At 42.1% G+C, this 13,906-nt stretch overlaps 1 protein-coding gene across 1 annotated transcript in view; it reads left to right on the forward strand.

Annotated features, from left to right (window-relative positions):
* The window catches only part of LOC110079007 (cytosolic phospholipase A2 epsilon), a 52,729-nt gene extending 44,034 nt beyond the window's left edge, over window positions 1-8,695 (forward strand). Inside the window, exon 20 of the mRNA XM_072990585.2 lies at window positions 568-8,695. Within this exon, the coding sequence (XP_072846686.2) occupies window positions 568-791 (224 nt within the window). The 3' untranslated portion in view covers window positions 792-8,695. The remainder of the gene's footprint in view (window positions 1-567) is intronic.
* The last annotated feature ends 5,211 nt before the right edge of the window (window positions 8,696-13,906 follow it).

Consider the following 13,906-nt stretch of genomic DNA (forward strand, 5'->3'; position numbering starts at 1 on the left):
GGAAATTTGACTGTTTGGAATATAATCCCCAGAATCCCCCATTCAGCTCTCCTGGATTCAGCCAGATACTCTGAATCTCGAATAAGCCCTAAATGTCATTTACTTATGACATTTGTGACCTGCCCTTCATCTAAGGAGCTCTGGATGCTGTGCAAGTCTCACAAGAATCCTGAAAGCAAGATAAATAGGGGCTAGTCTATCTCTATTAATGGAGCTTTCCAGATGACATCTGACAATCCACAGACAATCCACCCAAAAGTGCAATCTTTGAACTATAGCTGTATACAACGGAGCCCATCTCATTTCATCAAAGACCCCTTATTGTGAGATGTAGATAATGATGGTGGTGCTGCCCTTCCAAATATGACATCCCTTACTACTACCAGTCCTCCCCATCTTGGTCCTTATCAGGTCAGAAAAAGTGCCCATTGCCCCTGATCATGTTGGTTGTGGATTGGTGAGGGTTGGAGTCCATCTTATCTGGAGGGCTTCAGGTTGTTAAAGCTCAGCCAGGGCTTCTGAAATGGCTTGCCCATGATGACATCGTCTCCTTCTTATTTTCTTTAGGTGTGGAACGCAGTGCCGGTGAGATGTCTCTGGGCCAAGTTGATGTTTCTAGTGCCTTTTCTCCCTATTCCACAAGACAGGTCTCACTGCAAGAGGAAGATTTCAACAAGCTGCTGAATCTAACTAATTACAATGTCCAGAATAATGCAAGCACAATCATGCAGGTTTTGCACAACACCGTAGAAAAGAAAAAACAAGCTCAGACATCTCAGATATCTTCATAAATGTATGCATCTGAAGTGGGGGAGGAGTGGGAAGATTGTAGAAAGGAGATTATATAAAAGAACTAGTTGGTGGTACTATAACCTTACTTGTTCCAGACCTGATGTTCTGTAGTTGCTATAGCTGCAGCAGTTCTGGTGCACTCAAACATTGTGCAGTAGAGACTATGAAAGTTTGGAGAACTATACACACCCAATGCCATTGTCTTCAACTTCTTGGTCTCTTGATTATTGCACCTGGTTACCAACTCTACACGCTCATTAGTTAATTGGGTTTCATATGAAGAAACATCCAAAGTCAGGAATAAACAATAATGAGCCATTACATCAGAGTGTCACCTCATTCTTCCTCACAAATTCTGATTTTCCTGCTTTTCCGGAATGCCCATGCTTGGACTCCTTAAAGATAAACACACTGCATATCTTGAAATTCCTGATTTAAAAAAAAGATAAGCATTTGAGACAAATATGTATATATTACTTAAGCTCTGTTTAGATGTTTGCAGAATACCTAAGTGTTATATGTAGGTAGAGGGGTGGGGCTAAAGTGTTCACTGCTTTTAAACTTTAAAAAGCATGAGGTATTGCAATATAGGTACTTAAGTTATGCAATTTTCTTAAAATGGGTCTTGCAAATGCAAAAATTGTCACAAAGACCAATAGTAAATTCATTGCCACCTCATTGGTGAAATTGTGTGGTTTCTTTGTATTGGAAGGAGACAATGATTCATGTCTAGTATGTGTACGCTAGTGTGTGTACATGGAGGAGAAGTATGTTTGTAGACAGGAGTTCATTCCTTTAGCATTTCAATGGATGATACTCACTCAGTCACCCACTATATTTCTAAGTGTGCTCTTGTACCCCCAAAATGTTTCTGGACTCTCTCCTGCCCTGATTCCCCATGCTGATTTTCTCTCAGTTTGATTCTGGCTGCAACAAGGAAAAGGGAAAAAATACTCATATTTTGAGAAGTGTGGATTTGCACAGTCCTTTGGGCAGAAGGAGGAGTTGTGGGAGAAAGAGATTTGCTGGCTGTTCTCAAGTATTAAGTGCCAGTGGCCTAACAAAAAGGGAATCTGTCAGACTAAGCTTCTTCAGTTACTTTTGACTCCTTGCTAATCTTTTCTGTTGGAGTCACTAGCTTTAAGGGAGTCTGCTCTTGACCAGTGCCAAATTTGGGGAAGTTTGGGCAAAGAGTTTTCAAGTTGGTTGTTGTAGATTTTTTTGCACTGTTTGGCCATGTTCTGGAGGTTTTTCTTCCTAACATTTCACCAGTCTCTGTGGCCAGCATCTTCGGAGGACAGGAGTTAGAACTCTGTCTTTTTTCTGGTGTAAACAGAGTTCTAACTCCTGTCCTCTGATGATGCCAGCCACAGAGACTGGTGAAATATTAGGAAGAAAAACCTCCAGAAAATGGTCAAACAGCCTGAAAAACCTACAACAGCCATCGGATCCTGGCTACGAAAACCTTCAAGAATACAGTTTTCAAGTTATTTTTTTAAAAAAGTAAATCTATTTCCTCCCATTCAGAAATAAGTGAATGCTTAGATTTGAAACAGATCAGAAAAATTGAAAATATTAATCTTGCTTATTTTTAAAGAAAATGTTTGGACACACACACACTTTTTATTTGGAAAGAATACAAGCTTCAGGGGCTTAAATACTGATCCTCAAAAAGGCCTTTCAAAAGAGAAAAATATCTTTTAGTTATAAGTCTGAGCATGTGTGGAACTGCCCTATCAGCAAGAGAGTTCCAAAGTAGATATATTGTTCCAGCTTTGTGAGCTGGGAAGGAGGATATTTGGAGGGTGATGAAAGGTCATGGAAACAGACAAAAAACTGGTTTTCTTTGAATAGTTATAAAAACAGACTTGTATAAGAAAGTAATGGAGGAACAGTCCTCTAGAAAGGATGACCTTTTGCCATGTATCTCTGGGGAATTCATATATAATTTTGAAATGCATATTCAAAGTTATTTAAAGTATTTCTGCATTGCAAAAGCACAGAGCAGTTTTATTAGTCCCCAGCCCTGAGCGTTTTCACTTAACAGTCTCTCAGGATTTCTGAGACCAGGCTCCTGACACAAGTCTTCAAAGGAAACATCAACTCCAGGTTTGAAGGAATCTAAATTTTTGATCCTGTCAGTTAGGACCCAGTTAGCTGACTCTTAGGAGAATGTTTTAACTCCTTTGTGGCAAAACAGACATTCATGCTAGCAAAGGTATCCTCTGTCTGGTTGTATAAATATTTCAAAAGCTAATTTAAAAATAATAGAACAAATATTCAGAGGCTCCCTTGTTTAAGCTGTGAAATTACTTTGCTTTGTGCTTAAGAATTATTTTATTTGATGCCAGCAGAGCTTTGGCACTGATTCAATTCACTTAAAATCTTCTGTTTTATGGATGTGGAATATGTGTTCCTATATCCATGGTTCAAACACCAGGAAATGGTCCAACATCACTGAACAATATCAGGCCCATGTTGCTAGCAGGAAAAAAGATGCCAAGCAAATGGCAGCCTGATTGTTAACCAGTGGCAAGAGTCAAGATAGTCTACAGAATACCCTCTTGTGTGCATTACCATTCACAAAGTGACACCAAGCAAGGGAAAATTCCAGAAGCTGACTCCTTTTTTCATCAGTTAACCACTTCTCACCCAAACAAAAGCAATTGGCCTCCCAACCCCGGAATAAAACGCAAGACAGTGATATGGGTTAAATACGGGCCACACTTTATTAATATACATTCATATTCAAAATTGCCATTCAGAAGGAGGGGGCCTGCTGTAGTGCGGAAACAGTTAAATGACGTGAGTATCTAAATACTCCTAGATCAATGAAAGGGCGAATCCCCGGCCCCCAGGCTCCAGCAATCTTAAGGATAGCAGGAACCTAGCCGGCCGCTAACAAACTCCCCCAGATCTTGATCCCCCTTTATTCAAGGGTTGTTATTCTGGAAGTGGCCCAGAACATCTTCACGCCACAGGCACTGTAATCGCACGATCCGCAGTGCCAGGCGGTCGGATGTACTGTTGGCTTACTTCAAATCACAGCAGGACCCACCGTAAATACCTGTTTTTTCCGCACTACCCGCCACAGCATAGGGACTAGCCTGGCTATGTCCCATGCCTGCCACAGAGCCCTGTGAGCTCGGCAAGCAGGCCCCCCCATGTCCTCCAAGAAGACCTCTAAACCAGCATCTGACAGATGAATACCATCACTCCGGAACAATTCGGAATTCTCAGCTTGAATCCTTCGGTAACCTATCACTGATCCAGTGCTGTTGCGGACGCCTCTGCATACTTCCCTGTTGACGCCCCGCTGGGCCTTGTTAACAGCGCCACTCCTCTCAGAGCCTCACCAGGCTAACCGAGGAATAATCGTAGACCATAAGATCCGCATCGCCGGGTATGCTGCCTTCAAATTCTTAAGATCGCGCAGAATGTCCAATATCAACACCTTGCCCAGTAGTCGAGGCAAGTTGTTGCCTCCAAGATGAATCAACAGTAGGTCTGGTGGTCAGTGGCCAAACGCCATCATTCTGCACAGTTGACCCCATTGCATGCCACACAGCCCCTTCCACGTAATGTGAGTCCTTGCTCCAAGCCCCAGATTGCTCCCCCAAGGAGATGCGGCTGCATAGTGTTCTGCCCAGTATATATAACTATGCCCGATGATCATGATCTGCTTTCATGTTTTTAGACCTCCTTCTCCCCTTACAGCAGTCTTCCCCACTACTGGTACTTCCTGATATTTTGGATTGCAACTATCATAATCCATGAATATTGGCAATGCCAGATGGATTGATGGGAGCAGTGTGCATATGTGCTCTGGGAGAAACATCTTCAAGATGATGAAGGGCCTGTTTGACTCCCTCTATTTTACAACCTATTTATATATAAATAGTTCTGCTTTATATGTGAACTGGGCACATGATATATTAACAGTGGCCACATTACATTTTGTTTGGCCCTTACGCCCACACCCACACCCTTATTTTTTTTTTTAAGACTCTGACATGTGTTATTCAGATTAAAAAGCATCAGGACATTCTAAAGGATCTCTGCCTTTCCACATATTTCATTAAATCGGCCCTGTAAAATGTCTAATTATATATTGCCATCAGATGAGCATTAGTCTGAACTAGCAAAACATTAGTAATAATCTATACCATGTATTCCCCTGTAGGGAAGGCCTCCTCCTGGAAAGCACACCTTATTTGTGGGAACCTGTTCTAACAAAATAGCTGGAGAGACCATTCAACCCATAGCTGCTGGATTATGGTTAGTCTACATTATTAGATTATCCGTAGGACACATCCTGGAGGCAATCTCTGTTCAGAAGCAGACAACTCCATATACTGAAGTCACTCAAGGCCTTTGATGATGACACATATTAACAAAATAAGACTTAACGCTTCTCCTGGAATCTGCCAAAATGTTCATTTTCTAGTTGTAACACTATGGAGAAAATGTTTGCAATTAGATTTGTTTTCAGGAAGGTTCCAAGTAACCCACAACTACTACCCAGAAAAAAGTGGAGAAGCAGCAGATGAAGCGGTGTTTCGGCACGAATGAGAGTGGTATACAAATTTAATAAATAGAGATGAGATATTTGTATTCAACTACTGTACTGGCGGAGATGAATACGAATATTGCCACCATAGGTGGCCGGGCTCTTTTGAACTCCCCCCCCCGCATGAACCAGACAGTCCAGATTGCCGCTCCAATCATGGAAATAGCCTGGCTGGGGCTTCCCCACCTCCTTGTGCTGCTGACTACTCAGCAGTTGAGTGGGGAGACTTGTCATCCCACCTCCTTGCTGGAGGCTATTTCCGCGATTCGTGTGGCATGAATGATGACGATGGGTTGAAAAGGCCCGTCTACCTGTGGTGGCAATATTTTTATTCGTCTCCCTGGGGAGAGAAATATGAATATCCCATCTCTATTAATAAACAAGCAAGCAAGCAAAACAAACAAATAAACAAACAGGACGTGGGGAAGGGAGAAAATGGAACTACACTCAGATTATCAGGGAAAGTGCTCAATTGACAGCTGATTGGGCTACAAGGGGTGATTTGCTGTTTGGATGGGAGGAATATGCCAAATGTTGCTGAGCACGCTTCGGGAGCGCAGAGCTCCATTGTTTCCTCCTGGGATATTGCAAGACATGGGAGTCTCACAAAGGCGACCCAGGAGGGGAGGGGGAAGGAGCGCCCTATTTAACGAGCACTCTAACCTCCCATTAGCCTCTTTTGAGGCTTGCATCAAAAGATGGACTGTGAGCTCTTTTACTCGCGCGTGCTACTTCGCTCACTTGTGATGCAGTTGATATTGGAGTTCGGGGGGTGCATTAGCACCCCCCACAATTTGGAACGTAACGGGGAGCGCCTAGGTGTGTGCCCCATAACATTGGAATAATGATTGAACTTAATATATATATTTAAAAAATTAAATTAAAGCAGAGAAAGAAAAGGACTCTAGCAAGGGGTGGTTCTGTGGACGGTCTTTGAAGGGGTGCTGGACTTCGGAGTCTGGACCCCTCAAGGGTGGGGGGATTCCCTCCCACCTTTTCTTTCCTAAATTAATTAATTAAATCCATTCATTAGTTATTAGTGAAGGGTGATTCATCTAGTGTTGCTTTACAAAGGCATGATGTTAGGTTAGATGATAATAATGTTAGGATTCATATCTGTAGATCTACAGCTGATCAGCGTGGCAAGGGAACTGATATTACATTAGTCCGCCTCATTCACAATAGGGAATCTATGTTCGGTAAAGGCAGTTGAAAGCTACTTGAGCATTTGGGGAGAGGAACAGGGATACTTTTTTTGTTCACAAGGATGGCTCCCCCCTAACAAAATATCAATTCTGGAAACTGACAGATCTGGCATTGCAAAAGGTGGAAATACAAGGCTTAAGATTTGGCACACATTCCTTGAGGACTATCTGCCCTAGGCTATGACCCTGAAGAAATTAAGCTGTTGGGACGGTGGGCTTCTAATAGTTACTGTAGATGTGTACGTATCCTTCCTCACGTTTAGGCAAGTGCCTGGTTCTTTTCTTTCATTACAGGTATGGCAGTGGCGATGAACCGGCTGCATATCCTGATAATCGGCCATGGTTATATATTTTGGGCTGCATGTTACACTGCAAATTCGGCTTGAGGAAGCAATCTGGGCCCTGGAGCTACAGCCCAGATCAAATGGAAAGGGTACAGAGGAATGCTATGGAGCCAATTTTGCAGGGCGGGTGCATTTGGCTCGCAGCCTCCAGGTATAGTGTTAAGGCCATGATATTGGGCATAAAGCTGGACCTCAGATGGCTGAGCAGCATACTTGGCAATGCGGATCATGTGATCCATGACTATCCCTCAGCTTGAGAGGAGAGTGGCCTGCCAGCGTGTTAACACAGCAAGAGGAGTGTTAACAGAGAAGTGTGTCGGGCAATATGTAACGGCCTGGGATCAGTGATTGGTCACCATGAGATCTGTATAGATAGGCCTGAGCTCTTTAGAACTGATGGTGTGCACCTCTCATATAGGGGCCTGGACATATTCCTTAAGGACATCCAGGGGGGCCTGCTTTTGAATTTGGATAAGATGACTGGTGGGCATGGGACTTAGTATAGCTAGTACCTATGCTATGGTGGGTAGTGCGGATGGAAAAGGTTTTGATGAGTCCTGTTACAATCGCAGGTAATGTATAGCTCATCTAACCTCCCAGCATTGTGGATTGTGAGATTACAGATGCACTGGGGCCACACCCGGACTGGCAGTCACCAAGGGGAAGGTGGCTTGAGGTCTGGGGGTGGTCAAATTTGGGCCGGCCAGGCTCTTGCTGTCTCCAAGACCATGAGACCCCGGGACTCATCCATTTGTTTGGTAAGGGATCTGGTGAGACCCCTATGCAAAACCTGATTCCCCACTACTGCAGGACCATTTGTTTGTAGCTGTTTTTCATTGTGGTTTGCCTCAGTTTCTGTTGAGGTGATATCCCACAAACTGCAGCAATCTTGGCATACTCCTGGATGACAAAGAAATGGCTATTACAGTAAACAAAGTGTGGCCCATGTTTATCCCATAATACTTGTCTCGCCTGATTATTCCAGGGTGGGGGGGCAATGACATATTGACATATCCACCTAGAGACTTTTGGGTAGTGTGGGCGGAATATACGTTAAATAAATAATAAATAAATATTACTCTCCCCCCCCCCCATCAACAGACCCTTTGTAGCTTGATCCACCCTACACTCAAACAGTCAATCTGGACAGGCCCAGTGTTTGTTTATTGTGGCCTAGGAAAGTCTGCCCATGGGAATTCTCCTGAGTGGAGGGAATTTTTGCCTTAGCCAGACCTCTTAGCATTACCAAGGAAATCAGGTTCATTGACCTCTTAACCCTAGTCATTCCTCACAGAGCAAGTAGGGAGGAACATTAGAGAAGAAGATGTCCTCCATAAGGCCAAGGTGCTTCATAAACAGTCCAGAGTGCTTCTGTTTAGGCTAGCTATGAGCAAATGTTGTCAGTTTGCCTCCCCTCTGCCTGGATTTGGCGTAATTTGGTAAAAAAAATAAAAATAAACTGGAATAAAATACCCATCCATCACTAACTTGGGGTCTTAAAATCAAAACCTAGAACTGAACGAAGACACAAACCAGCACCTGACAAGGGACTGCTTGTGGCATCTGGTCTGTATTTCTTCTCAACACAGGAAAGACAGCAACATGGAGGGCAGGTCAGTTTTTTATGGAGTGGATGCTCCACAACCTTTATTGGGTGGAGTTTTAATCTGTGGAATCTTCTCTCTCTGGAGTAGTTGCCTGGCAGCTGTTTTTCATTGCGGTTTGCCTACGTTTCTGTTGAGGTGAGGTCCCACAAACTACAGCAATCTTGGCACACTCCCTGATGACAAAGAAAGAAAGGAAAGAAGGAAGGATTAAATTATATCTGTAGAAACATAATTTACACTGTACAGTAGTTATTTTGTCTTGAGGGGAGGCTAGGCTAGGTACAAACAGAATTCTTCTGTTCTGCAGATAAAAAAAGTTGCCTAGTCCGTTTTTCTGACTTGATGTGTAATAATTACATTTGTCATCTAATAAAGCAGTTATTTGATTTCAAATGCCATATGTAAAGAGCAATGTAATCAGATGACCATTAAGACCCTGTACATAATATATTCATTTACTCCACTATTGTGGTAAACAGCTGGACTGTTCTACTTTCATTAGGTGGTGGCTGGAGTCCTTTTCCTCACCAAGTTGATGGCCCATAACTGGACATTTTCAACAAAAGATTGGACAGTAATCTGTCCGGGATAGTATGAGGTCTCCTGCCTTGGGTAAGGGGTTTGACTAGAAGACTTCCAAGGTCCCTTCCAACCCTATGACGATTCTATGATCTGGAACTGTGAGTTGAGGGTACGGTTACATGTACATTTAAACTTGTATTTGCAGCAGTGAACACGCTTGAAATTGATCCACAGTTATCAGTTTACATGACGTACAACTAAGAATACTTTTTTTTGGGGGGGGGGGATTGTTGACTGGTTTTGGTTGATTTTTTTAAAAAGTCCAAATGCATGCTAGTTTAAAGTGGGGTGAGGGGGTGCTTATTCTGCATCAATTCTTATCTCACTTTTAAAAAACAATGTTGATGTTGAATGCTTATGTCAGTGTAAATTGTTTCTGTGGCTCTATGTGTTGTGCAATATTGACTGCCAATATGACATAAAAAAGAACTCTCTTATTTTTTTTTAAAAAATCTACTTCTATTTTTTGAGGGAGGGAGGGAGCTTGTGGCTTGTCTAGTATGGGCTGCCTCCTGCTTCAAGCCGTGAGTGCCTCTAGGGAGCAGAGAATTTGGCTCAAGGCTGCTAATACTTCTCCCTCCCTCACTCCCTGCTGGAATTTAAAAGTCTATTTGTGTAACCTCTTTTGCTTAGTCACTCTTTTTGAGCTGAGAAGCATCCACCATGGTGTGTGTGTGTGTGTGTGTGTGTGTTTGTGTGTGTGTGTGTGTGTGTCTGTGTCTGTGTCTGTGTGTCTGTGAGTGTGGGTATGGAGGGGGGCCTCCCCAGATGACTTTGTGAACCAGCTTGTGTAAGAGAGGGTCTGATGGAGTCTCTCTCTCAGATCTACCACCTGGGCCACCTTGTTGTTGCAAGTTGCCATCCTGAGGGAGGCCTGGAAAATGTCTACCAGGAATAGGGCCTTTTTGGTGGTGTTCACAACATTATGAAATTTACTACTTGCAGATGTGGACAAAGCTCCCTTCCCCCACCCCGCTGTCCTTCAGGAAGCAAGTGAAAACACTGCTGTTTAAACTGGCATTGGGTCCATTCACCTGCATGAGAAACATTTCGAGCCATGTTGTGTAAATGTCAATTGATTTGTTGTCACCATTTTTTGAGAGTTTGTTATTTGTTATTAGTTTATGTTTATGATGCTTGACTTGTTATTTTGTTATTGTTATTGTTATCTTATGTACTATTTTGTGTTCAACATTGTTCTGTAAGCAATAAAAGGGAGTGTTTTTGAAGGAGCTATCCCCCACTGTTATTCAGTTTCCTGGTATGTTGGCTTTTTGTACCTAGCTTTGGAGTGAGGCTGTAAGGCTGTTCTGTTTATTATGGAGCAGAATGAAGGAAAACACAGAAAAATTCAGAGCATCAATGGGAGGTTTTGGCCACCAGATCTATTCACATTCTGGACACCAGGATAGAAACTGCATTTTTTCAGTAGTCTGGTGAAAGTAAAATTTCTGTGGGTTAGCAGTTACTCCATTTGTATCACACATGAAAGCTACTATACTTCTTTCTCTCTTTTATTCTGATGGGAATTGACATGGGAGGTCAAGGGAGGAGCAAATGAGGGGTGGGGAAGTGAGGGTGGCAAAAATGCATACAGCGCCATTAATGACTACTTAAAGGAATGTTTATTAGTGTGCCTCCCACCCCCACAAAGTGAGGCAAGGTGAGACAAGCTGAGCCAGGAGTTCAAAGCCAAATCTTCCTCTGAAGTGCCCCAGCCTCAGTGGGAGGAATTTGCTTGGAATTATGGGCACCACTCGTTTGCCAGATAGGGAAAGGGCGGGCACATAACTGATGGGGAAAAAAGGGCTTTCAAACTGCAGTGTATAATAAATAAATTGGACCATAAAAGAACTGTTGCTAGGCTGGGTGTTGTATGCTACAAGTCACTGCATATTTGATCTTTTCTTCTTGAGAAACAAGTTTTGGTCCAGGTTGACTCACTGCAAGACAGCTGGAAAGTAAGCTTTCTAAAAAATCACATGAAAGCAAGATACAGTATAATATCTATGTACACATGGACCAGAACCCTATTTTTTTTTCACGTTCTCACTCACAGGCTGAGCCCACTAGAGCCTGACAATCTCCAGTCTCTAATTTTGATTAGACATGATTCAAATGATGAATCAAAACTCTTGAAAAAAGGTCATGTTGACCTAGACTGGCTTCCAGGCTATCTGAGCTAAAAAGAAAAGAAAAGCATGCTGCTTATATACTGCCCCATAGTACTTAAAGCACTTTCTGGGTGGTTTACCATTTATTTACGCAGGCTACACATAGTGCCCCCCCCCATGAGCTGGGTACAAAAATTGAAATTCTAGAGGCATTTTTCACAAACAAAACAAGCAGTTTCAAAATAACATTTATAACGTTCAAAATGGCAGTAGTGCAAAAGTCATTTTATGTTTGTAAGAAGTGGTGTGTTTAAAAAATAAAATGGTTGAGGATATGATAAGGCAAATGAGCAGTCTAAGGGTATGGTCAGATGACTCAAAAGGCATGAGCTTGATCACACCAGAAAGGGATTCTGTAACATGAGTGATCTCACTTAAAATGATATTTTCATCAACTGGGGAATTACGTCAGTCCAGCCTCCAAAAGTGGAAGCCAAAAAAAGGTCCAGCTGAGGGACAGATTGAGGTCAAGCTGGATAGCATTTCCCTGTTTATTGTGTGAAGGCTGAGGAATAGATCACACCAGACTGCTCTGCAAGTGGTCCAAATTGTGATCAGTTTTTCCATGTGAGCACACCTTACGCTTCTCTATAACCCTGAATCTTAATCAAACACAGCCATATCTCCTCCATCTGCCAAAGATTGTCCCTTAAGACTCCAACTCTATTCTCTACAGGCACGTTCATCAAGGTCTCCAAGATGAAAGAAACCAGTTTGGAACATAGGAAGCCTTTTCCTGATATGAAGTTACTCAATATAATCATATTATTATTGTTGTTGTTAATCAATATAATCATTGATGTCAATAAATTAAAATTAAAATCAGTGTTAATAAATACCTGGCCCCTAAGCTCTTCATCTGTTTGTTGAGGCTCTTCTTATTGTTTTGTTGAATGTTCCTCATTCTACACTACATCTTGAAACTCCTGGTGCCTTTTGCATTCCATGTCAGTAGTATCAAGTTCCACGTCCAGAGATCTTTCTCCTAATGAATGGTAGGCTTCTTAAATTTCACTGAGTGTGAGGCTTAGGAGGATCAAAGCATGCATATGCATCAATGTTTATACAAACCCTTTACTTGAACGAATGAACAAATGAATAAACACACATAGGAGGAAAATGGGCAGGTGTTCTGTAGCAACATGCACCACTCTGACAAATTATGCCCACCCACTATGATGCAAGTTTGCCCCACCCCAGAGAAAAATTCCTCTAGATGTCCTTGCTTTACACATAGTTGTTTCTTCAAAATAATCTTACTTACTGCAATGCTTTCTCCCTGAGAAGTTTCTTTGGGCATGTGAGCTGGAGTTGAATGGATCAAAAGGAAAGGACTAAACAGCCCTATCCCATCCCCATCGGTCTACTCAGTCGGAGGCTGCTTTAATTGTTAAACACGGGATGCCCTTGGGGGAAGACCAAGACACCTATCCAGAATGTGTTGTTCTGAACTCACCTATCCAGATGCATTGTCTGTATCCTCATCTTTCTGGGCTGAAATGTCAGAAGGGGTGGGGCAGTGTGGCAGTATTCATACAATATTAACCCATCAGTGCCAGTTTGTGTTTTAAAAGACTTTGCTGCCAAGCATTAGCAACACAAGATCAACTTTCTGTATCTCAGTTCCACCTGACCTAAATCACAATGGCATCATCTGGTAGAGCAAAAGAGGTAAGAGGAAGTCCAAGCTAATCTACAGGAATCAGTCTTGTGTTATGTATTTTTCTTAATCTGCTTTAGCAGTTTCTCAGGCAAAATTACATGTATTGTTAGTTCCATTTTAAGACTGACTGGAGTGTAAACAATACCATCTTTTCTCAAAACACAGAGTCCAGACTAGTGTCTGTAGTCTTTTACTTTTTGACATAGTGGGAGATACGTACACTAGAACAAATCTATATTTCTACTTGATTGCCTTATTTTTTGTTCTTTGTTATAACTAAGACTTCAAGGTTCCCAGTTCAGTCAGAAATGTGATGAGGATACATTGGTGCACTACTGTTTCTTTATGGCTACAGTAGTAGTATTCAGCTTAAAAACTGTGGATTGGCTCCAGACTAAATTGGATACTGTATTGAAATTAATGCACATCAATTTGAATGGGTTTGCAGATCTCCTAGAAACACTGAATGTGGAATGTGCTTGTGAAGTCCCTCAGATCTGTGAGCAATGTGCAAATTTGGATTGACATCCAGGTCAAGGGAAACTCATGTGCATCTTTGCGTCCCTGCTTTGTTACTCTGCAGCCTGAATAGGGCTTAGCATGCACATGTCATCCTTGAGGGTACAGACTCTAAACTCAGCTCACATTGATTAGCGATAACACTCTCTGATTACACTTTAAATTACAATTCATTTACCAAAGATCAAAGTTATACTGAAATACAAAGGTTTGCTTCTCAATAAACATGTATACGATTCCTGGTTTAATTTTCAAAACCAGTGTGGTTGAATATTTACAAAAGAGCAGATTTTACTACCTTTTCTAAGTATATTTATAAGTGAGACAATGTAGGAAGTCATTATTATTCTGGATTAATTCAAAGGCTATAATCTTCTGTATGTTAAGGGAAAGGTTGACACTGAGCTGCGTTTGCTTTCTTTCTGTGATTCACACTTTCAAGTCTCTTGT

The sequence above is a fragment of the Pogona vitticeps genome, chromosome 1 (assembly GCF_051106095.1).
Source record: "Pogona vitticeps strain Pit_001003342236 chromosome 1, PviZW2.1, whole genome shotgun sequence".
Classification (NCBI taxonomy): domain Eukaryota; kingdom Metazoa; phylum Chordata; class Lepidosauria; order Squamata; family Agamidae; genus Pogona; species Pogona vitticeps.